Here is a 22,486-nt window from a genome sequence, read left to right as displayed (position 1 = left end):
AAAAAAAAATTGGAAGTTTTCTTCAAGGATATTTTTAAATTGAGAAAAATCTCTTTGCCTAATAATGTAACTGAGGACTTCAAAAATGTGGAAAGGTGAGTATGGTACGGGGGATATCTCAGTTGTTAAATTAGACATAAAACCTTGGGCAACTCCACCTGTCTGGAGTTCATACTTCTCCTTTGCAAAATAGGAGGGTCGGGCCCAGCGTCCTCAGATCTCTTGCAGTCCTGATATTCCAAGTCTCCAGCTAAATAAGCATCTTCACATCCGCCACCTTTACAACTTTCTATCATTGGGACTGTGTTGCTCTGACAATGGGAGAGACCAAACGGGAAATGTTTCTGACTACTCTTAGATGTAAAAACCAATGACCAACATGCCCCTTTACCTGAGTTGTCTGCTAGCCGGAATCTACCACAGCAGAGATGCCGCCTCCACTGTTTCTGAACATTCTCCTTCATAGCGCAGTGGAAGATAAATATAAACAACCCTGGGATAAGGAAAAATATAAACACTTAAGCCAAAGGACACATTTTTAAAGGCAAATCTTACAAAACACATGGATTCACTTTAATTAAGTTCTTTTTTACATCCAAGTCACTAAAAAACAAAAATCCTAAGGAATCTTGAAGATGCTTTAATCCTTTAGAACAGAACACAGAGGCTCAGATAAAACTAGAACAATTGCATGGATCTAACTCTGCTTTTGTTCTGTTTAGTATTCATTATGACTTCACCTAAAGACGAAGCTGAAGTAGGCAATATTCAGCTTACGAGGCATTAAATATTTCCCTTACATTTGTTTTAAAATTATGTGAAAACATTTCACAAAATTTACAGAAAAGGGAAAACTGAAAACATCCATGAGCTTGTCATCTATTTCAGTTTGTGTGTTCTAAGCTCTTTTATGTAAGCAGATTATTGTATGTTTAGGCCATAGAAAAGTGGTATTTTTACAAATCAAAAATGGCCTCAAATCAGCAAAGTCGTGTGGCTCCACCTGGTCTGCTTTAGTTTCTCAACATTTTAATGTAGAAATACTCCTGTATTGTGAAGCCGTCTTCATATTTATAATCACTCCCTGCACCTATCAAAAACTAACTGTATCACTTTGCTCTTGGAGTCAACCCCTTTTAACTTCTCAGGGAATTTGCTCATCAATTTCTCCCTCTATTCATCTATACTTGATTATTCACGTTACTTATAAGCATATTCTAGTAACTCTCTTTTAAATAATTGAATAAAAATGTTCTCTTTTAACCCCCAATCTTATTCCAACTTCAACATCTTCATTCTCTTTCTCAATAAAACTTCTTGAAATGGCTAACTTTTGCTGTCTCGAAGTTTTCCCATTTCTTCTCTTCTCAACTCGCTCCAAGTAGGCTACTACCTACATGTACGAGGCCACCACAGCTGCTCTTGTAAGGTCAGGGGGATGCCCACGCTGCTACCTGACTTTTCATTCCTGTGTTACTAGACCTTCCAGCAGCAGTCAATACAGCTGACCATTCTCTCATTCTTGAAATACATTCTTGACGTCATTTTCTCCTAGGTTTCTTCTTAATTTGCTTCCTGGTCTCTGCAGCAGATCACTCGGCTTTACTTTTAAAGGTTGACATGTCTATGACTCAGTCCTGGATTTCTCTCTTCTCTATGGCTACACTCTCCCAATTCGCAGTCATGCCGTACAAATACCATACACTAACTTTTACATGTGTCCCCATTCCCTTCTCTCCCCAACACCACCAGGATTCCAACCCAGACTGCTTGCAGGACGTCTTCACTTGCCTGTATCTCCATTTCACAGCATCTCAAACCCTTGATGTTCTAAACAGAAGTGCTCTTCATCATTACTCTCAAACCAACTAACCAAACTCATTCCTGCCCAATAATTTGAAAACTCTTCCTTCACATCTTTCCGTAACAGGTTCCTACCTATCACTTAAGTCTCAGACCAACTTTTAACTCTTCTAAGAAGCCATCATTAACCATTTATTTGTATTTTAATTTTTATATTTTAGCCTCTACTCACATCCTTGCACATACTTATTTTTGTTATGGTACTTGATATTCTCGTATTCCTCATTTACTCATTTATTTCTTTGCTTGATTGTCTCTTGCTAGTAAACAATAAGCTCCAAGAGCACAGGGATGTTTGTCTACCTGGTGCTGTACATGCTATTCCCAGAGTGACGCCAGCAATTAAGCCGGAACTCCGTGTTTGCTGAATGAATGAACAGTAACGACGACGAATCACTCTTGTAGCTCTTGTGGCTGATTCTCTTCTGGGTTTGGCTTGTCTGGTCATCAGTGAGTGCCTGACACTTAGTAGGTGTTCTATAAAGTCCTAATGAAGTTACTGGTTGAAAATGGTTACATATGTTGACTCGCAGCGGAATGCCATTATGAAAACACTAAGTTTTGGTCATTGATTTCAAATGGACAACTAGCCTATTAAAAAAATCCTGGGAAATTCAAACACATTTATCTCTGAGAAGTACAAATAAGGCATTCAATGACCCAAGTGAAGTAATATTAGTAATCAATAATATTACCATTTTATTTATTACTATTACATCATATATATATTTATAAGTAAAATACTATCATTTATTATATTATTTTTAATAATACATTCTAGTTACCTAGTTATTTGTCTAAGATGATATTAGATAGGGTGGGCAAGTTCTCGTTTTAAAAGAAAGCCCTAATAAACATCAAACAAATTGCAATAATTCAGAAAATACACACACATACACACACAGCCCTCCAGAAGTTTCCTACACTGCAGACGGGGAGGGAAGCTGGGTTGGGGAGGAAAAGCAGGAGACAGGGTACCCTCTTGCAGCCTGGCCTAAGCTCCCCTGGGCATGACAAGCCTGGGGGCAGGGGAGAGGGGCTTTTTTCCACACTCATAACCCCTCAGAATCAGGACCTGCAGAAGGATCCACCTTCCCATGGACGAAGGGTAGACACGGGGTTTAGACCTCATCTTCACACTCTGCCTAGATCCAATTGGCTTTCAAAGCCTTCCTACACCTACAACCCCAATTCCCTACTCTGTCTGCTAATACAGAAAATCCCTTTAACAAGCACACATGCTCTGTAACACTGGTAGTGCGAATAACCAAAGAGTAACAAACAAAACGTGAGTTGGTTTACAGACCCTTTCAAGTTTTTAAGAGGCGGTGGCGGCTGCAGAGTAAAAAGAGCAGAGGACATGGAAGTTTGAGGTAAGGTCACCACAGGTTTTAGATGAAGGAAGCTGCGGTTTGAGAAGAGGGAGACTTCTGCCTCGGGTTTATATTCTATTTTTGTTAACTGGGGCAGAATTAGCAGAATTTCTTCTTGAAGGTATTTTTGTCCTGCAGCTGAAAATATAGCTAACCATGTGTTTTTAAACAACTGTTTAACAAAATCACGTAGCTAGAAAAGATTATAAACTCCAACTATGGACTTTCGTTCTCAGGCATTACTCCAGGCATTAATCCCTATAGAGCCTCCACTGAACAGATGATTTTCTTTCAGTTGAGGGCAGAAGGTAAAATCTGCTAGACGTTGCTTCGCTTAACACTCAGTTTTTATAAATGTCATACATATTGGAGGAAAAAACTTCAGAACATATGTCTGGTATTTTGAGGACACTGGAAGAGAACTAGTTCTTGGATTTCTTCTTCGACCTAGCTGGGAAGCTGAAAAGTGAATTATTTTGAGTATCTGATGCTGACCACAGTCACATAGGAGAGGTTAAAGGTAAGAAAAACTGACTTAGTAAAACAGTTTGTTAGCTTGTGCATGCTGCTCTAAATCATAATTACATAGCATTAGATGACAGTGTCTACTTTTAAGCAATCTGTAAATATACAGGCATTCAATAAGTTTAAGAGACACTGGTATATAAATTAGATTCAAAATCTGATACATCGCCTCTAAAATTATGTGATCGAAGTCATTTACATGCTCCATCTCCCACTATGAACTGTGATGTTACAGAACAAAAGTAGATAATAGGTATGAGAAATTAGTATTCTTTGGAGTAAATTTATTTTAAAATTTCAAGGTATTATGCAGATTCTTTAGCCGGAAGATATGTTTCCATTTTAAACCAGAATTGGATTCTCATGATAGGTTATTTTACTATTTGTAGTAACTAGCCCTTTTCACATCAATTTAAATCAGTCTGGCAATAAATATTATACCGAAAGTATTTTAGGACAACACATCCCTTTTAGGGTTCAGCTGTGGGAAAAGCGATAGGTACCCGCATCTGGGCAAGCACACACACGCACTAGGGGGAGAAATTCTGAATACTTCAGGAAGGCAGAGGAAAAAATGCAGCAGGAGAGCCAAGGGCACTTGGAGGCCAAAGAGAGAAAACAGAGGGCTGGTCCCGCTTCAGTTTTGAGGGTTTTGTTTTTTTTTTTTTCCATCTACTTACAGATCTTGGTGCCAGAAGCAGAACTTAAAATCACGAAACTTTAGAGTTCTATGCTGACACCCAAGGGAATCTGATTTTTTATCCCCATCTCTTCTCTCTTCTGTCAAATGTTTTCCCTTTGAGCATCTTTATGTCAAGCCAGGCACCTCAAAGAGGCTCTTCTTACCACCTGGAAAAATATGCTCTTCCAGTTTTCTGGAAAGGGCTTCAAGCTGCGACCAGAGACCAGGGTAATTGGCTTTTTTTTACTCCTCACAGAGCCTTGCAGCTTTATTTAACTGACCAGGGAGTATGGAACCCTGCCCATAACAGCTGGACACTAAAACGGCTGAAAGGACCAAGTTCAGAGCTAAAGTCTGAAAACAGGCTGGTGCTCATTTCATGACGGCCCTTTTTGGGTGAATTTTAGCCTGAAAAACCACCACTTGGGTGAATCTAAGCCAAAGTTCCTTAGCAATAGTTTCTTCAGCTTGATAACTGCTTTGATTCTTCATTTTACCCATATGAACCCAGACTGCAAGCTAGAACAAGAACAAAAAGTTCAGCTTCTTTAAATGAACAAATTCCTAACCACCAGTCCTCTACCTGCTTATCCCACCCTCCCCGCCTTCCTTTTATCTCCATTGTTCACTAACCAGAGGTATCTGCTCACTTTCAAAAATAATTTAGAGCAATACATGACTTTAAGATGTTTTAATTCTCAGTAAATTTTGCAATTTTCTCATTAAAAATAAATGGCCTTTCCAGCGGTCATGGAGGAAGGGTGTTTCGAGTACACGGGAAAGAGGGCCTGCCTGTGGGTCCCGGCAGGAAGGAGACGTCATGGGCTCCACCTGGCCGAGTCCCCCTGGAGAAGCACACCCCAGGCCAAGACTGGTTCAGAAAATATGGTGAAGGCACAGCTAAGAGGGTGCTTCGTGGAGTGAGAAACATTCTGAGGAATCTCATCAAGTAATAGATTGCATTTTTGGTATCAAGTCCTTTCAGCTACCTTGTAACACATCCATGTAGCACATTTGGAAAAAAAAAAAAAAAGCCTCCTTCTAAAATATTGGTGTTGTAGCCACTGTAGATGGTACAGGCTTGTGTTAAATTTTAATCTTTATAAGACTTATTTAACTATTCATTTAGGAAAAAAAAAAAGACATCCTTAGCCTCAGTATTTCGGGTAGGAATTTGGCTCCAACATAGAATTCACTCTCTTTGGTTGATTTTGGCAAAGATACGTGGCTTTCTGGGGCAGATGTAAAATAAGTAGCCAAAGGGATATTCTCAGATCTTTAGCCTGATTATCAAAAGGTTTTAAAAAATTACCCAGGAACAGTATTCCTTGGATATGAAAATGAATGCTATATAGTAAAATTCGGGGAAGCACATATTGTCATTCTTTTACTGTCTACAAACTCACTTTTAAGAAGTCTGATGAAGGAAAAAAACAGAACCAACACCTTAGTTTCTCATTTCCTGAGTTCTTTACCAACTAAAAGACACTGACACTTTGAGCAGGCTCCCCATCAATACATTCCTACAAACGATCCAAGTTGATTTTTCTTAGCCTGAATAATAAAGATCCAGAAACACAGTGAAGGGGAAGACTGCAGATACAGACAACTCCAGGAACATGAGATGGAATCAATCAAGAATTAATCAGACCTGTAGAGTGCATGCTTAGTATGCAAAAGGTCCTGGGTTCAATCCCCAGTACCTCCATTAAAAAAAAAAATGAATAAATAACCAAACAAATAAACAAACAAACAAACCTAATTACCTCCCCCTCCAAAAAAATGAATCAAACCAGGTGTTTGGGCAAAAAAGGATACATGCTCTGGATAACTGATCTTTGACCAAAATGATCTCGGTAACACCTGAGCTTCCCAGCAAGCCTGAGTCCACAACTTCCAACAGCTCACAGGTTCTGCTGTCACTCAGAGGCAGCCAGCTGGCTGCAGGGCTGGGGATCTCCAGGGTTTACGGTTCTCTTGGGGAACCTCTTGAATTCTCCTTTCATACCACAAGGTGCCCTTGAGAAAATTATTTCCTGTGGCACAAAACACTCTGCCAAAAGACGAGTAATTGATTTCCTTGCAGTGTGTAATGTCTTGGCCCATATGATGTCGTTTCAGATGTTATGGGTTTAGAGGTGGTTCCTCTCTTTACCTTGGCGCCGATTCACCGTGTGTGTTATCCATGTGACTATGGCCCAGCTTCACTGTCAGGAGGCTCCTAACTCATAAATCGATTTAATTTTCTTAGTTTACCAATAGGATTAATAATAGTAATAATAATAATTTCTGTAAATGATTTTTGCTGAGTAAGAGGGTAAATTCCCAGTTATTCATTAAATGTACATTTACTAACAGGTTTTCTTTTAAATGGACGTAGATATCCACTCTCTAGAAACTAGAAATAAAATTCTAGAAATAAAAAACTGAAAGGGCAGTAATTTGCTTTATGTTTTTGCTGAGGATTTGTCACCTAATAATGCGCTTTTCTATCCATATATACTATATTATAAATATTACATTGTCGAATTCAGACTGATCTTGGAAAGTCATTAACTCTTCTAAGCCTGTTTCTTCTCGATGAAATGGAGAGAATACCCTGTTTCTTGGGTACCTACTTTTCAGACTCGCTGCAAGAAGTCTGTGACATCAGATCACAGATGTTACGTGAAAGCGCTTTGTAAACCATAATGCACTATGCAAATATAAGTTGTTTCTGTTGCTCTGGGTATCTTGATGTCACCACACTAATTAATGGCAATCATGATCTCTGAGTAGACTCATAAAACCCTTCTGTGTTCACCAGGGCAACTTCTACTTGCAGAATCACATGCTGCATCGCATTATGCTGTCATACATACGTACAGAAGATGGGCTGATCATGCCTGAGACTATTAACCAATATTGTTGCATATGCACCGACAGAAAAGGAAAGTTAAGGATTAAGCTCTTGGTACGGGTTAGACTTTAGATCTTGGTGAACTTGTACAGAGAGTTAGACTTCCTTATGTACTGGAGAAGGCTAATCTAATTGATAGTGTGAAACACTTTGGTACAGTTAATGAAAAAATACACAATCTGAGATACTGTTCAGCACTTGTATGGCATGCATGTGCTGCATCTCAGAGCAACAAATCAACCCTCCACGTATATCAATATCACTGAGGGACACAGATGCCCAAGAGGACCTGACTCTGGCCAAGTTCTTCTCAACAACCAGAGAATTGCTTTGTACTTCTTTATGATAAATTACATTATATTTCTCGAAGTAGAAGCGAATGTTCTCAGGCATGTAAGTTATGGTGTATTTTTACCAAACATCTGTTCTTTTTTGAATAGCAATTTGTATACCATATAATTTTCTCAAGTTGTATTCTTTAGAAGAATTAAAATTTCTAATACAATGATTTGCCAGGTTCATCCTAGGAAAGCAGCAAAGATAGCAAACGGAGTTAGAAACATAATTGCACCGTTTTAAGAGAAGGTATATTTATCTTTTCATTTTAGAATAAAAAATTCAATGAAATGATTAATATATAACTTAATAAAATGAAGTAGGTAAGAAAAAAAGAACAAAACAATATACTGTGGAAAACAGGAAACTTGGTTTCAGCCTGGATCCAAGTGACTGCATTTGCTTATTCAAATTGGTAAATTTTAGTTAGAGCCACACAAATTATAGTAATTTTATGATATCCATTTAACATGACTTTTGACAATTAAATTATACAGTTATAAGTGCACATAAAAATAAAAATACATATAAAAATAAAAATACTTATTGAAAATAAACCAAAACACCTAAAACAAAAATACATGTATAAAATTTTAATGTATAAGCTATACAAATGTATGTGAGTACTGACATAATTATACATTTATATGTGGGTTTGTACACACACACACAGACATACATATTTCTAAGAATCCAGAGAAAGAAAATAGATTTTTAACATATTCAAACTGAATTTTTGAAATCATACACAACAGTGAAAAGAAATCTACTAGCAAAAGCCACTCCTCTGCCACATGCCCTGACATCACTGCAGACCTAGCTCAAACACACGCTGTCCTCATGGGTCCCACCTCTCTAACACTACAGAGTGACTGTGACCCTGCTGCTTTTTAGATGCTCAACGAACAAGCTAAACCTGAGATTAAAATTCATTTTGGCATAGTTTTAGGTTTCAGAATATTGCATTACATTCTAAATCTCTGGCCATTGCGAAGTTTCATAATAACAGGCTTCAATTAACTATAATATGGCATTAGCACGAAGACCTCTTACCATAATCACCGTAGAAAAATAGGAGTTTAATGACCAAACCAACAATGAGCATTCTGTAGTAGCATACTTCCTAAACTTCTCTCGACTGCTCATGTATCCATAGCTCTCCCATCCCTACCAGTCTAATGCACTGTACCATCCTGCTTTACCCGGACCTGTGCAATAGCCTCTTATCCACAGACACTGCTGAGCTATTCTAATCCACTCTCTGCATTATGTCCAGCCTCTGATCACATCCGATCGTATCATTCCATTGGCTTTTGAAGACTTCCAAATGCTCTTACAAAGATCAAGATGCAGGGCCTTCTGGTCTAGCCGCTGCCTCCTTTCTGTATCACACCCACTGCTCCGTCACTCTCCTTTTCTTTATTGGTTCTCAGGTTATATGATCTTTCTTTTCATTCCTTGAGTATATGCTTTAATCACCAACTACAGCACACTTTTTGCACATTAAGTGCCCTCGATCTGCAATAATTTCCCCCACTCCTCCCACCTTTCACCTAGTTAATTCCTGTTGATCCTTCAGATTTCAGCTTCGACATCATCTCTTCTGTCATGTGCTCTCAACACCACCATGTATATGCTTCCTATAGTGATGTATTTGATTAATATATTTTATTATTTATTATTTAAAATAATTCCTACTAGAATGTAAGCTCCGTGAGGCAAAGAGATCACGTCACTTTTTTTTTTTTTTTTTTTGCTGGAATAAAGAATATCAGAAAGAAAAGAAGTCAACACACTGTAGTTTGCCTAAGTTCAACCTGAGTTCATTAGACATTCACTGAATTGTCTCTAAATTTAAACTGTCTAAATTCCACATGCTTCTTTTAATAAAGAATATATTTTTAACAACAACCCAGCCTCTCATGGAAAGTTCCAAAAATGACGCAAATAAAAACCATTAAATGACGTTCCATAGTGTCCTGAGAAGTTTCTGTACAAGCCTGACCAGTGAGGAACTGTTGGTAGACTCATGTGCTCTGTATCAACTGTCTTTGCATTTAAATTTCCTTTTCAGGAGGTGTTTTTAATATCACTGGATGTGCAGAAATCTGTTCTGAATTTATACCATTTAAAATCAACCTTAAGAGTCAATGATTTATGAAGAACACTGACTTGATGATGGTTTACAACATTTTTCCCTCCTGAGAGGAGACCTATGCTGGGAAAAATAAAACATCCCGATTCTCATTAATGGAAACAGAGCTGAACAGACAACTGTAACTGCTGAAGGTTACTGAAACTGCCAGGAAATTCTAAAAGCAAAAACAAGGTTGGGCTGGCAGATTAATGTGCCTTTCATGTACAATCCTGAAACATAAAACCATGGAATTTTCTAATGTTAATGGACATCTTTGTCAATATTTGTCTGGGCACTTTTATGTTGTGTATTATAGAAAAGACTGAATAGAGGAAAACTCATTCCACAAAGCTGGATCCTAGTGAAGACGTATTCATATGCTACCTAGTCAGTTTCCAACTTCTGGAGGTGCTCTTGGGGCTTATTATTATTTTATTTACTAAACATAATGAGCCCACATATTTCCTCTGCTATGGGAGAATGAATCGAAATAAAATTTACTCAACTAATTAAAGCATATTTATGCCAGAGGAGTCTCAGACTGAATTTAGGCCATCCCCAAAGCCCCTCCCTTTCTTCATCCAGCAGTCATGTTATTCATTGAACAAATAATTGCTGAGCACCTACTAAGTGACAGATTTTTCTGCAGTTGCTCATGAGCTGGCGGGAAACCCAGCAGGATAAGCAGAGCAGATACGTAAGATGCAAAGCAGTAAACACTCTCCCGCAAGTAAACACAGGCTGTTCTTAGAACACATCTGTTGGGAGCACCTGCCTAAGCACCTCATCTGGTGAGAAGCACGAACCTGATTTCCACACCTCCCCTCCCAGCTCAGATTTGTTCAGCTTTAGTCAGCTCCTCCTTCCCCACGCACCTTCAAGTGCATGACCAGCAGCTTCAGGTAAGCCCATGGTGCTGCCCTGCTCTAAAAGGTCCCAAAGTTCTTTATCGCATTCCTGTTGGAGTGCAGGCCTTGTGGTGCTCTGAACATTAGGGAGTTTTATCAACAACACAAGGTATACATGTATCTCCAATACCTTATAGAATGTTACTGAATTTTCAAGAGAATACTTTATAATCACTTCAGCTAAAAGTTCAATCCACCCTAGAGTACACCAGGCATGTGTTACGGAGTCAGAAGCATGACAGTGAGCTCCTTGAAGGAAGCCTTGTATTTTTGAACGGAGCAAGCCATTTGTCAGACTGTTGAACTAATGCCATATCTCGTGAGAAAATACGCACTTCGGAACTAGATGGTTGGTATTTATTTTGAAATCCAAGGAGCCAAGGAATCAAAGTGAATTTCTCTGTCCCTGCACAGAGTCTAAAGATTCTCCTGGCTGAGAATGATACACCCACATGGTTCCATAAAGAGGACCAACACTCAGCAAAACTGTGAAGACAGTAAAAGTTACCTGTGTCTCCGTTTACAATTCCCACCAGGCTCCTCCCTGCCCATACTGACTCACGCAACAATATATCTTTATTGAGCACCTACTATCTTCCAGGCATGGTTCTAGGTGCTTGGTATATATCACTGAAAACAAGTAAGCAAACTGATGTTCCACCCCTTCCTCCATTCAAGATCTTTTTCACGAGTACCCACTATGCGCCTGGAACTGCGCTCAGCGCTTGGAATAGTGATGCAGAAACTTAGCACAGCGTCTGTCCGACAGTGGAGCTGTTTGCAAATATGGTAAAATTATAAAGGGAAAATGGTGCAGGTACCATTTATCTTACCTTGTAACGAATTGAAGATGGAGAAGAGGTACATGAAAGGGACATTCAAAGGTCCCCAGGCAAAGAAAGCAAAACCCCATGTCATGCCCAGTAGGAACGTCAGGCTGACCACGCTGCGCAGGTTCCTTAAAACCTCCTCGCGCAGAGTCCGGCTGCTCCTCTTGCCGTTCCTCCCGCAGATCTGCACCATCACCACGATGAACATGGCGACGTTCAGGAAAAACATGACTCCAAAATACCCGGCACAGGTCACATAAAACACGACTGGATCCTGAATCCAACAGCTTAAAGAAGAAGAGACGAGAAAGAAAAAGCTGCACCATGTCCCCCTTATCTAGGACTTCTCCTGGCTGACTTTGCGCTCCTGCAGATTTCACAGCAGGGCTTTTCTCAAATGCCTTTAAAAACTCACTTCATTTTCTTGGGCCCCGGCTTCTTCCTCAGTGTTTACATAGTTTTTATTTTCCTTTGTTTTGGATAGTTATCATCTTAATAAATAGTTACTTAAGTCAACAATCAAGAAAACAAGGTGGCTTCTTGAACTCTGACTTGGCATGAAGACACGCTTGGTTGGCTCACCCAAAGCCAGGTCTCACCCCCTTTCTCTTACATGCCTGCACTCCAGAGAATGGGAGATTTCTCAACCTCCTTTGTATTTCAGGGCTGGCCATGTGGACACTGTTCTACAAAATTATACAGAAGCAGAGTCCACTAAGAGATTTTTGAGAGCGCTATTCTTGATGGGCTGAACTGGCAAAGCCATTACTCCGTCTTTCTGCTTCAGACATGGAAGCGGGGTCTGCAGCTGTGCTCAGCACCTTCTACCCAGGAAACAAAGGCCAGGAAAGAGCTGTGGAATTGTGGGCCGTCACATTTTTGGTCATAAAATTAATGTCAGTTTTTGCCTTCTTCCAAGTTTCTTGTCATATGAGAAGACTAAATTCCTACTTATTTAAGACACACATAATTGCAGATTCTGTTACTGCAGAGAAAATAATTCCTATTAATATAATTCATCTAGTTGAGGCAAGACCTTATTGGAGAATTGTGATATCCTTATCCTGACACTTCTCGTGCACAATTAAAAAGCTTACATCAATCATAACATCCTTACGAGATAAGGAAGGGTACACTTGATATTCAAATGACATAGATCAGAAAATAGATGAAAGTAATTTTAAAGGGTACTTAAGAGTAAAATTAAAATATTGCAATCAGCAGATGCCTCAGTGTCTAATTAATACTAAGGAAGTTTTTAGCTACAAAAAAAAAAACAAACCAAAAAACACCCAGATGAATTACTTAATCTTAAAATTCTAATGTAAATGATCATCATTTTAGGTTGTCTTCCACAGTGGAACATAACTTCCACAAAGGCAAGAGCTATCTTGAACATCTTGGAATCCTATAACTTAACATGATTCCTGGCATATAGTAAATGCTCAATTAATGAAAATTGTTGATGACACAACAATTTACTAAATAGTACTTTAAAGTCCTGTAAGAGTTGACTGACATACTTTTTAAATTCCTTTATTTAGAACTTAAGTATTGACTTCTATGTTCAATATATCTTATTATAAAGGTCCCCAAAATGATACTGCTTGCCCCTGGAGCTAATCTTTCTTTCCATATGGAAGTCTCCCTAGAATCTGAAATTCCTAACCTGGATCCTTTATTTTCTACTCATCCTTGTGGGGTCTCCTGAGTGCTGCCTTGAAAACATAAAAGGGAAGGCCACGAGGGGATGGACTAGGATTGGATACTGACTGGATATAACAGTGCTCTCTGTCCACAAAACGTGCACAGAAGCGTGGCATCCCCGTCAGGAGTCAGCTCTTTATTCATCCAGCATTTCATTCAATCAACAAATATTTACTGAGTAGCCACTATGTGCTAGATAAAATGCAAGACAGCTAACTGCCAATGCTGAAACCATTTAGAAATCTTAGCCTCAATGACCTCACAGTCTGAAGGGAATTTTCCAAATTATTCAGGAATGAACTGATTTCTCCACTCTCTCCATTTCCACACAACACTCACACTGGCACTGAATCACACATGTCTGATACTGCTGTTTAACTCTCTGGAAGACGTGTGTGGTTTAAGGAGTGGGGAGTATGATGGGATGTCCTCCAATAGAACAGGTCTCCTAGAGGACAGCACCTCACACTTCTGCATTTCCCGAGACGAGAGAGCATGACGTTAATGGGGAGAAGCGGCTCAAACATTTCACGGCCTTCAACTGAATTCATCCGTGGTGGAGCAGAGACCCTGGCACAAGCAGGCGAATACACTTCAACCTTCCAAAATAAGCTCACTACGGCATGGAAACTTAGCCTCAACTTCAGGGAACAAAGGATATATACTCATCACAAATAAATCCCCCACCAAGTTTTTATTACTTACAATTCATCACCTTGCTCTTTTCCATAACTTTCTTTTCCATAGACTTCGTTTTGGTTTTTGATCGCTAGAACAATGGACACGACTAAGGCAGGCAGACCTGTTATGACAAGACCATGACAAAAATAACTTTTCTGAAGCGTCTGGAACCGCTTTAAAAGACTGATGATGGCAAGGGGGAAAAAAACGAAAGAAAATATCCATCGTAGAATTGAATTTCTTAGAACTGGCAACTTGGTTAAAAACAACAATAAAATCCCCTTTTTGGTGGGAAACATCCAACTGTAATTGGCAACAATCGAAACCTACTCTTAAATGAGACATTTAAATATTCTGTTTGCCTACTGGTAACCCCCAGAGTACCAGAACCTGATCTATACTGAATGCAGCACCAGACAGTGTAGTTTCACTAATGACACCTGCTAGCCTGCCAGAGTTCAGCCAGTAACAGCTTTATTTTGCCTATTTCTATATAAAGAAAACTCTATAGAAAAACATGGGGGGAACACAATGGGGGCAGAAAATCTTTACAATCTTCTCGTTTCTCTCAAGAGAATCGATACAGTATTTCCATGTATATTTCAGCGGGGAAACGCTAACACCACTCGAATTCCCTGAAGGTGCTTTCAGAGCCTCCTGCAATGGTGCTGAGCCCCTTGGAAACGTCTCGTTTCTATACTGCCATCTAAACAAGAGATTTGTGAGAAAGCTCTACAGTGCCTGGCCCGAAATGAAACCCACATACAGAAGGAGCCTAACGAGAAGACTGCGAACAGGCTAACACGGCCACGCGTATCTGGCTGAGGAATCACGTTAAGAAGCTCAAAGCAAGAATTCTGCTCATTGTTTGGTTGCCCACACGAAAATAACCTTCTCACTCAGATTTCCAAGACATGGGCATGTGTCTTAGGAGTATGCTGAGGAGTCTGAGCTGGCCCTTATGTTTTGAAATAGATGGAAATGCACCACTGTCTGCCAGCTGCTTCTTTGGGCTTGGGTGGGCTGGCTCTGCACACAGGAAATAAGTTTGTGGTGACTCAAGAGCTAGGGTTTTTTCCCCTTTACTCTTGACTTGAGTGAGGACTGCTGAACAGTTTTTAAAAACACTGTTCTGAGGAAGCCCCTTCTTTAGGCTATGCGTATCAAACCCACATCACTCACCAATTTGAAGTTTCACTTAGTAATGCTTATTCTTTCAAAATAGGATTTTCCTATGAGAACCTAGTGATTTCCATGACGGGGAAAAAAATATTAGGAGGCTTACCCCAGCCAATGATGCAAAATTTCAGTATGTATCGGCGAATGTAAGTGTTAAATACTTTAACCAGAGCGATGTACATGTGGATCGCTTCCAGCCCCATCCAGGTGAAGGTAGCCAGAAGGAAGAAATGCAGCAGGGCTGCAATGGCAGTGCAAAGTCCAGCCACGTGGAACGAGGTGACCCAGCCGTCCAGGAGGAAAAGGAGGTTCAGGAACAGCAGGGCTGTACTCAGGTTCATCAGGATTTTGGAGGGATAATCTCTCCGCAATTTTCTAAAGAAGGAAAAAAGAGAACAATATGAGACTAAAGTTGTAGATACATCCTTTAAGCACAGGCAGTGAATTCATATGTTACATGGCTCTGCAAAAAGCTAGGTAGTACCACCGTTATGACTCGGTTGCCACCAGAAAGAGGGCTAAAGACATATGAGTATTTGGCAAATTGTAAAGATTTTTTAAAAATACTCATTTTATTTCAAAACTGTTTCCGAAATTTCCATCTGGTTTCAACAGAATTTTTTTTAATCCAGGAAAAAATTCTAGACTTATTTATAAAACATGATATTTTTGTTAAAAAAATTTTCCCTAAAATTTGTTAGTTTCTTGATTTTTAATAAGATAAGGATTCTTTTTTTTTTTTTAAATTTCCTGCTTCAGGACCAATTTCACATTGTGAAGCAAATGTTTTCATCTTTTACCATGTAAAAAACATTTCATACAATTTTTATTTACTTAAATGCTAATAATCTCACAGGTTAAAAACATTCTCTCAGTGGAAATACAGTAACTATAAATTAGGATTCTACAGCTGGGAAATTCATGTTGCATGATATATCTTATGAGGAATATTAAAAATGAAACTTTGAACCACCCTACATGATTCACAAAGTAGATAAATATTTTTAAAAGCTGAGACAATTCTCTTTTTCACATTTTGGGATAGTTAGCACTAGATTTGGCAGATAGAAAAAATACTTACTCAAAAGCAACGTATGTCAGGAGAGTAGTTGCTGAAAAAATAGCAGATATTCCACAACCAATATAGGTGATGAAGGTGAGAACTTTGGTGTTTCTTGCATCCAACTGTGAGGCAGTTCCTTGGAGGTCCTACCAAAAACATGGGGACAGCTGAAAGACCTCTCGAGTCATAAGAATAGTGTTTGTTTTATGAGAAAGTTCATTGATGGTACTTGGAATTCCAGCTCCATCTTAGGGGCAACAACAACATAAGTCAATACGGGCAGACCTCGTTTTATTGTGCTTCACTTTATCTGCACTTTGCAGATACTGCGTTTTTTACAAATTGAAAGTCTATGGCAACTGTGAGTCAAGCCGTTGTTCCAACAGCATTTGCTCTCTTTGGGTCTCTGAGTCACATTTTGGTAATTCTCGCAGTATTTCAAGCTTTTTCATTATTATTATATTTGTTACGGTGATCTGTGATCAGTGACCTTTGGTGTTACTGCTATGACTCACTGAAACTCAGGATGGTAAGCATTTTTCAGCAATAAAATATTTTTAATGAAGGCATCTACATTGTTCTTTTAAAGGCATAATGCCATCGCACACTTAATAGACCACAGTACAGTGTAAACATAACTTCCATATGCACTGGGAAAGCAAAAACTTCATGTGACTCACTTTATCACTTTACTGTAGTGGTCTGGAACTGAACCCACAAAAATATCTCCGAGGTATGACTGTACTGAAATTTCCATTTATGGTACTTTTGTGGATCACTCCATGATCCACATGTTTTTTTTTACCCAAGCTCTTTGCACACCAGTTTGACTTGAAGAGCATAACCACGTCAACCCCCAACAGAAATTGGAGAGGAGGTCATTGCCTGTCATAATAGACGACCAGACCTTTTCCTAGCATTTGCAGGGCTGGGGACACACGTACAAATGGAGGTGACTGTGTTCCACATGGCCAAGCCCTCAGGTGGACTCTGAGCTCTTTGCCTGGAAGGGCGGGGCTCAGCCGGCAGACACCCAGAGGCTCTGAGAGGAATGCGGAGGCTCTTACTGTGGCCATTTCAAATCTTGGTATGTACTGGATGGGGTGGTCTTCCTTTTCTTTTTTTTTTTTTTTTTCATAAATGAGAAGTCACTAAGAGTTTGAGGGTCATAGTTTTTTGGTACCTATGATCCTGAAAAGGCACCGCTTAAAAATGTCAATGGTGGTTGTTAGTGGAAAGATTCTAGCATGTGATTATGAAGCCTTAGTTTTAATTTCACTGTGCAGAGGGAGGCAGCTTGCAAAGTCCAGGCTTGGTAGGAAAATCTTTCTTTTCTTCCTTAAATGGGAACTCATAAATCTTGAGTTAAGACCAACCACTCAGTCCTACTTGGAGAAGACAGGCATCACCATATGCAGATGTTTGAAAATGGAGCCTTCTTGGAGAAGGAACATATTCCAAAAGGAATATCTGGTTTAAACTTTTACAACTTAAATTATGAAAACAATTGTTTTATAAGTTTTTCATTCTATAATGTTAATTTTTTTTAATTTTCACCAAAATGTCAGTAAAATTTGCTATTTACAAAAATGCCTCCAGTAACTGGTGACTGTATGAGCAAACATGTGTGTGAAGTTATGAAATGGGACTCAATTCCGGGTTTGGCTGATGCAGTAAGGAACAGTTAACAACACCTCTGTGACATCAAGAAATGCACAATGTGATCAAATGCAGCAGATGCGGGGATTCAGGGTCAGAGGGGCCCTTTCCTGTCCTCCTCTCCTAGGAATCACTCAAAACATCAGGAGGACATGGGACTCCCACGGCACATGGGATGGGGTTTGAGTCAGTGTCACTTGATTCACAGGTAGGTTACTGCAACCAGCATTTTGGTTACTCCAGGATTTGATGAGACCAGACAAATATCTTGAGAACCTTCAAAGGACTTGTCATCGCCTCTTGAAAAACCTATATCTCCCATCTAGATGAGGCAGCAGACTTGCAAATCACAATTAAAGCCACAATTTAAAATGTAAATAAAATAAAATAAAACTTTTTACAGTTACACATTTATACACAATTCTCATGCTGTTTAATACTTTTAGCAAATGAAGAATATGAAAATATTTGTTCCTCTAAACCAGCCAACATGGGAATGTACCAATGTTAAAAATACGAAAATCAGTTTTACTACAAAGAAATGTAGTAAAGGACATGAAATTCTTCATCTGAGGATTAGAAGGTATAACTATGAATCTAGGGTACATTGTTTAATTTCTCATATGGTGAGTGTGGCAAGGGACAAGGTAGACACTGGGAATCGCTTATTCAAGTGAATAAAGAGTTTGTACATCAAGAAAGATTCTTAACAACGTCTTTGCGGTCCGGAAAAGCTGAAAGGATCTGGGCACATCGCCAGAAAAGATAAACTCTGGAGTTTCTCTTCCAGAAGTTTATAATCCTATAAAAGCAGCCACAGTGGAAAATGGAAAGATAGCACTAAAAAGTGCATACATCCATATACATGTAAAACTAATTATTTATTCAAACGACAATAGAAAAAAATACTATAAAATTACAAATTAACAATAAAATTTAAACAATATTTGAAGAAATTCACTATTCAAAGTAATGAGAAGCCAAACTTTGGTTACATATAAATCATCTCTGAACACTGTGTTACTGTGTTCTATTATCTTAAGATTAGACTTACAGCATACACAATCATGCTCAAACACACAAACAGCTGAAATAATTCAATGAATTAAGCTAAAGCTTACATACTTAAATGAGTAACCATGCAAAGTAAACATTTTATGAAAGAAGGATGCTGTCACTTTCCAAAAAAAAAAGAGAATATGGAAGAAAACAGGTTCTTTTTTAAAAATTATTCAAGGAAAACATGTTATCTTTTAATTGTTCATTTTCATGGTCTGGCAGTAAATGAATATATTAATATTTGAGCAAAGTTAAAAAGTTATTTTCTATGATTGTCATTTCTTTAAATGACTTGGTCGTATCCCCCAAGGCATTTATGCACGGGATTGTCAGGACAATTACAACTTGCAGGGTTGCCATGTGACACCGGCCATTTACATAGGCCAGGTAGATTCATGAGCCAATTACTACATCCCACAGCTCCTCTCTGCTTCCGCCCAGGCCCACAGGAAGCAGCTGTAAGATTTAAGGGATGGGATAAACATGACCTGATGTCTGTGATGCAAATTTGAAAAGCTTTATTGCCCCAGCCCACATGACTCCCATCTCCAATTAAAAAGCAAATGTGGTTTGATCCCTTTATGGAAACTACACCAAAACAGATCTGTTATGATCTAGAGGGTGTCCTTTGCACCAGAAACGTGTCTGCAAAAACACAAGCAGACATAAGGTAAAGGTGCAAGTCGCTGGGTGAATTCACACAGGTTGCTGGTTGTTGGGAGGCTCTTGAAAATTTGGTGGGCAGAAAAAACCTATTGATGCAATCTAATTTTTGATTAAAAAAACTTAACGAGACACAACCAGGGCCAAGGAAAAGAAGGCAGGAAGTAAGGAAGGGAAGAAGGATAATGAAGGCCCAGCAGTGAGAGAAACATCTCTCCCCCAGCCTGAAGACGCCACACACTGTCCTCACAGGCTGTGAGCTCCGGAGGGGAACAGCAGTCATTCTGGGTCACAACGAGATCACCTAGCACAGCACCCAGTACAAAGTCACATTCAAGCACACTGGGTGACAGCATATGATCACAAAGACGATTACTGATGAAACTTGTCACAGCTTCCTTCCATGCTAGTAAAACCCAACATTTTCTTCCTCTAACTTTTCTGTCCCTCCCTTCCTCTCTCTGTCTCCCTAACTCTCTGCTTCTCTCTTAATTCAAGGGTCTTATGGTGATTTTCTTGTATCTGGGATTATTTATCATTACTGTTAATGTCACAGGAAAAAAAAAGTACGGTTCTTTTCTATACTTATTTTGCATATTTTTAATATATGATCTCTGCTAATTAGGTTCTTCATTAAAACTCAAGATTCAGGGTACAGATGAAAATTATCAAGAAAAAAATTTTACAAACACATACCCTAAAAGGGCAGACTCGAAGAAATAGACCTTCCAAAATCACATCATTTCAAAATGAGTTTAGAAGTTCCTCCCTTACCATCAGAACTCCAAAGTGTGTGAGGTGGTTACACAGGCAGACCGTCTCGCTTGCGTCCGAATCTCTGTGTGCGACACATCCTGACGTGTTCCAAAATCCAGAACCTTCTGTAGAAAGAAGTCAATAAACAGTGTGATAACAAGAGCAGGTCAGTTCCTTCTCTATAATGGATGATCTCTTCTTTGGGGAAATATGCCTCAATAGCTTCTGCCTTGCAGTTTATCTGTAACATGGATACTACTTTGAAAGCTGCCATTACTTAGAATAATTTCAATTCCCGGAGTCACGGAGTGTTAGTGCCAGATGGGTAGTTAGAGATTACCTAGGCAGTGGTTTTCAACTACGTTCTACTGAAAAGCCTCAGGGGGTCTGCAAAAATTTGATTTTTACATTTTAACATATTTTAACAGTGCAACATATGTTTTACTTATTTAATGTAAATATTTTAACATATTTATAAAAATACATTTGTTTAATATATTTAATATAAATATATATTTAACATACATAAATGTATTAATGTTCAATTTATTTATTTATTATAGTTTAAAATTAACTTCCATAAAAAGAATATCCCTTTTCCAATACGTTACACACTACGTTACACACTAATCTCTGGAGATTGACACCTTTTCCCGCCGCGCGAGAACAGCCTCCTTGAAAGATGCTGTAATGGACACAGCAGTCATGCACAGTGACAGCTGATCACAAATGCCTTTAACACAGCTTATCTGACTTTTATGTTACATTATGGAATGTGAGCAACTCATATAGAAAGACTATTTAAAGACTACAAGGTGACATCATTTTTAACTATGTAGCTAGTAAACCAGGATCTTCTCAAAACTGAAACTGGAAACCAAACAACAGCAAAAATCTTTCCAGCTAGATAAGGAGTATCAAAAAAAAAAGAGGTTTGGGACACCTTCAGACTACATTTCTGAGGAGCAGCCGGCACTGGCATTGGTTTGATTCGGCCACTGCAATCCCTCTGCGGAACCCCAAGGAAGCTGAGCATTAGGGGCAGAGGTGGGACGTTTCCCCACTTGCTATTCCCTTCGAAGACACCTCCACACCAAACCCCTTCATTATGCCTTTCCCTCTTGACTGTCAAATGTCATTTTGGGGGCAGTTCATTTCTTTCAAGGACCATGTAACCATTATAACCATTCCTATAGTTACAGTCCTCTAACGTGATTCCTCCATAATCTGTGTCTGGAAGCTGGATTTTAAAATGCATGCCCTGTGACATCAAATAATCTCCTCAGAAGTGTCCTAGAAGAACGTGACTGACATTCATCTAAAAGTGGCAGTAAAAATACATGCTGTTTTTAAATAAATAACTGAAATCAGAGATGGTTTGTTTAAAAAAAAGGTCAAGTCTGACTATTTCTTCCTGTAATGAGTAAAAAGTTACAGGAACTAGCTACCTAAATTTGCAGCTCAGTTGCCATCACACTTACCTTGTGACTCACTCTGATTTGGGATAGAATTAAAGGAAATGCGGGTGTCTAACGATGTTTAAAATTCAGTTGTTATTAAGACAGCCAGTATTTTAAAACTTACCGTTTTTGTTCAGATCCCAGAAGGCACAGATGGGATGAGGCACTGCCTATATTAATGTAAGAATAAACATGTGAATTGTGTTTAAAATAAATGAAAAATCGTATGATTTGAATATGAGAAAAGAGTAAAAATGCTAAAGTTTTCACAAAGAAACAGAGCATCATCGTTCAGGGCAATACGACCTAAGAACGGGAGGCAGTTTTGGGGGGTCTGCTCTCACAGACCTCAGGTGGAAGCAACTACAGCCTCAGAGGAATCAGGGTACTCACTCACCCGCAGGTTACTGTGTCTCACCGTGAGACGCCTTTCTCAGCATTTAGCAAAGCTCTTCATGCTAAAACTTCACTTCATCTACAAAAGTCTCCTTATGCCCAAAAGAACTGAAAGTGGAGACTCCAACAGGTATCTGCACAACCATGCTCACAGCAGCATTATTCACAACAGCCAAAAGATGGAAGCGGCCAAAGTGTCCGTCAATGAATGAATAGATAAACAAAGTGTGTGAGTGTGTGTGTGTGTGTGTGTGTGTGTGTGTGTATGTGTATGTGTGTGTATGCAACAGACTACTGTCCAGACTTTAAT

General features: G+C 39.0%; 1 protein-coding gene across 7 annotated transcripts in view; it reads right to left on the bottom strand.

Annotated features, from left to right (window-relative positions):
• ADGRG6 (adhesion G protein-coupled receptor G6) overlaps positions 1 to 22,486 on the bottom strand; it is a 125,449-nt gene that overhangs the window by 5,349 nt on the left and 97,614 nt on the right. For all 7 annotated transcript variants that reach the window (XM_032485041.1, XM_032485044.1, XM_032485042.1 and 4 more), the window contains 7 exons: positions 21,905 to 21,950; positions 20,339 to 20,445; positions 16,202 to 16,329; positions 15,227 to 15,495; positions 13,966 to 14,062; positions 11,557 to 11,840; positions 392 to 493 (listed from right to left, as the gene is read on the bottom strand). In XM_032485041.1, coding sequence (XP_032340932.1) covers positions 392 to 493; positions 11,557 to 11,840; positions 13,966 to 14,062; positions 15,227 to 15,495; positions 16,202 to 16,329; positions 20,339 to 20,445; positions 21,905 to 21,950 — 1,033 coding nt within the window. The remainder of the gene's footprint in view (positions 1 to 391; positions 494 to 11,556; positions 11,841 to 13,965; positions 14,063 to 15,226; positions 15,496 to 16,201; positions 16,330 to 20,338; positions 20,446 to 21,904; positions 21,951 to 22,486) is intronic.

The sequence above is a fragment of the Camelus ferus genome, chromosome 8, assembly GCF_009834535.1.
Source record: "Camelus ferus isolate YT-003-E chromosome 8, BCGSAC_Cfer_1.0, whole genome shotgun sequence".
NCBI lineage: Eukaryota > Metazoa > Chordata > Mammalia > Artiodactyla > Camelidae > Camelus > Camelus ferus.
Note: the sequence above shows the minus strand (reverse complement) of the source record. Positions and strands in the feature narration are given on the sequence as shown.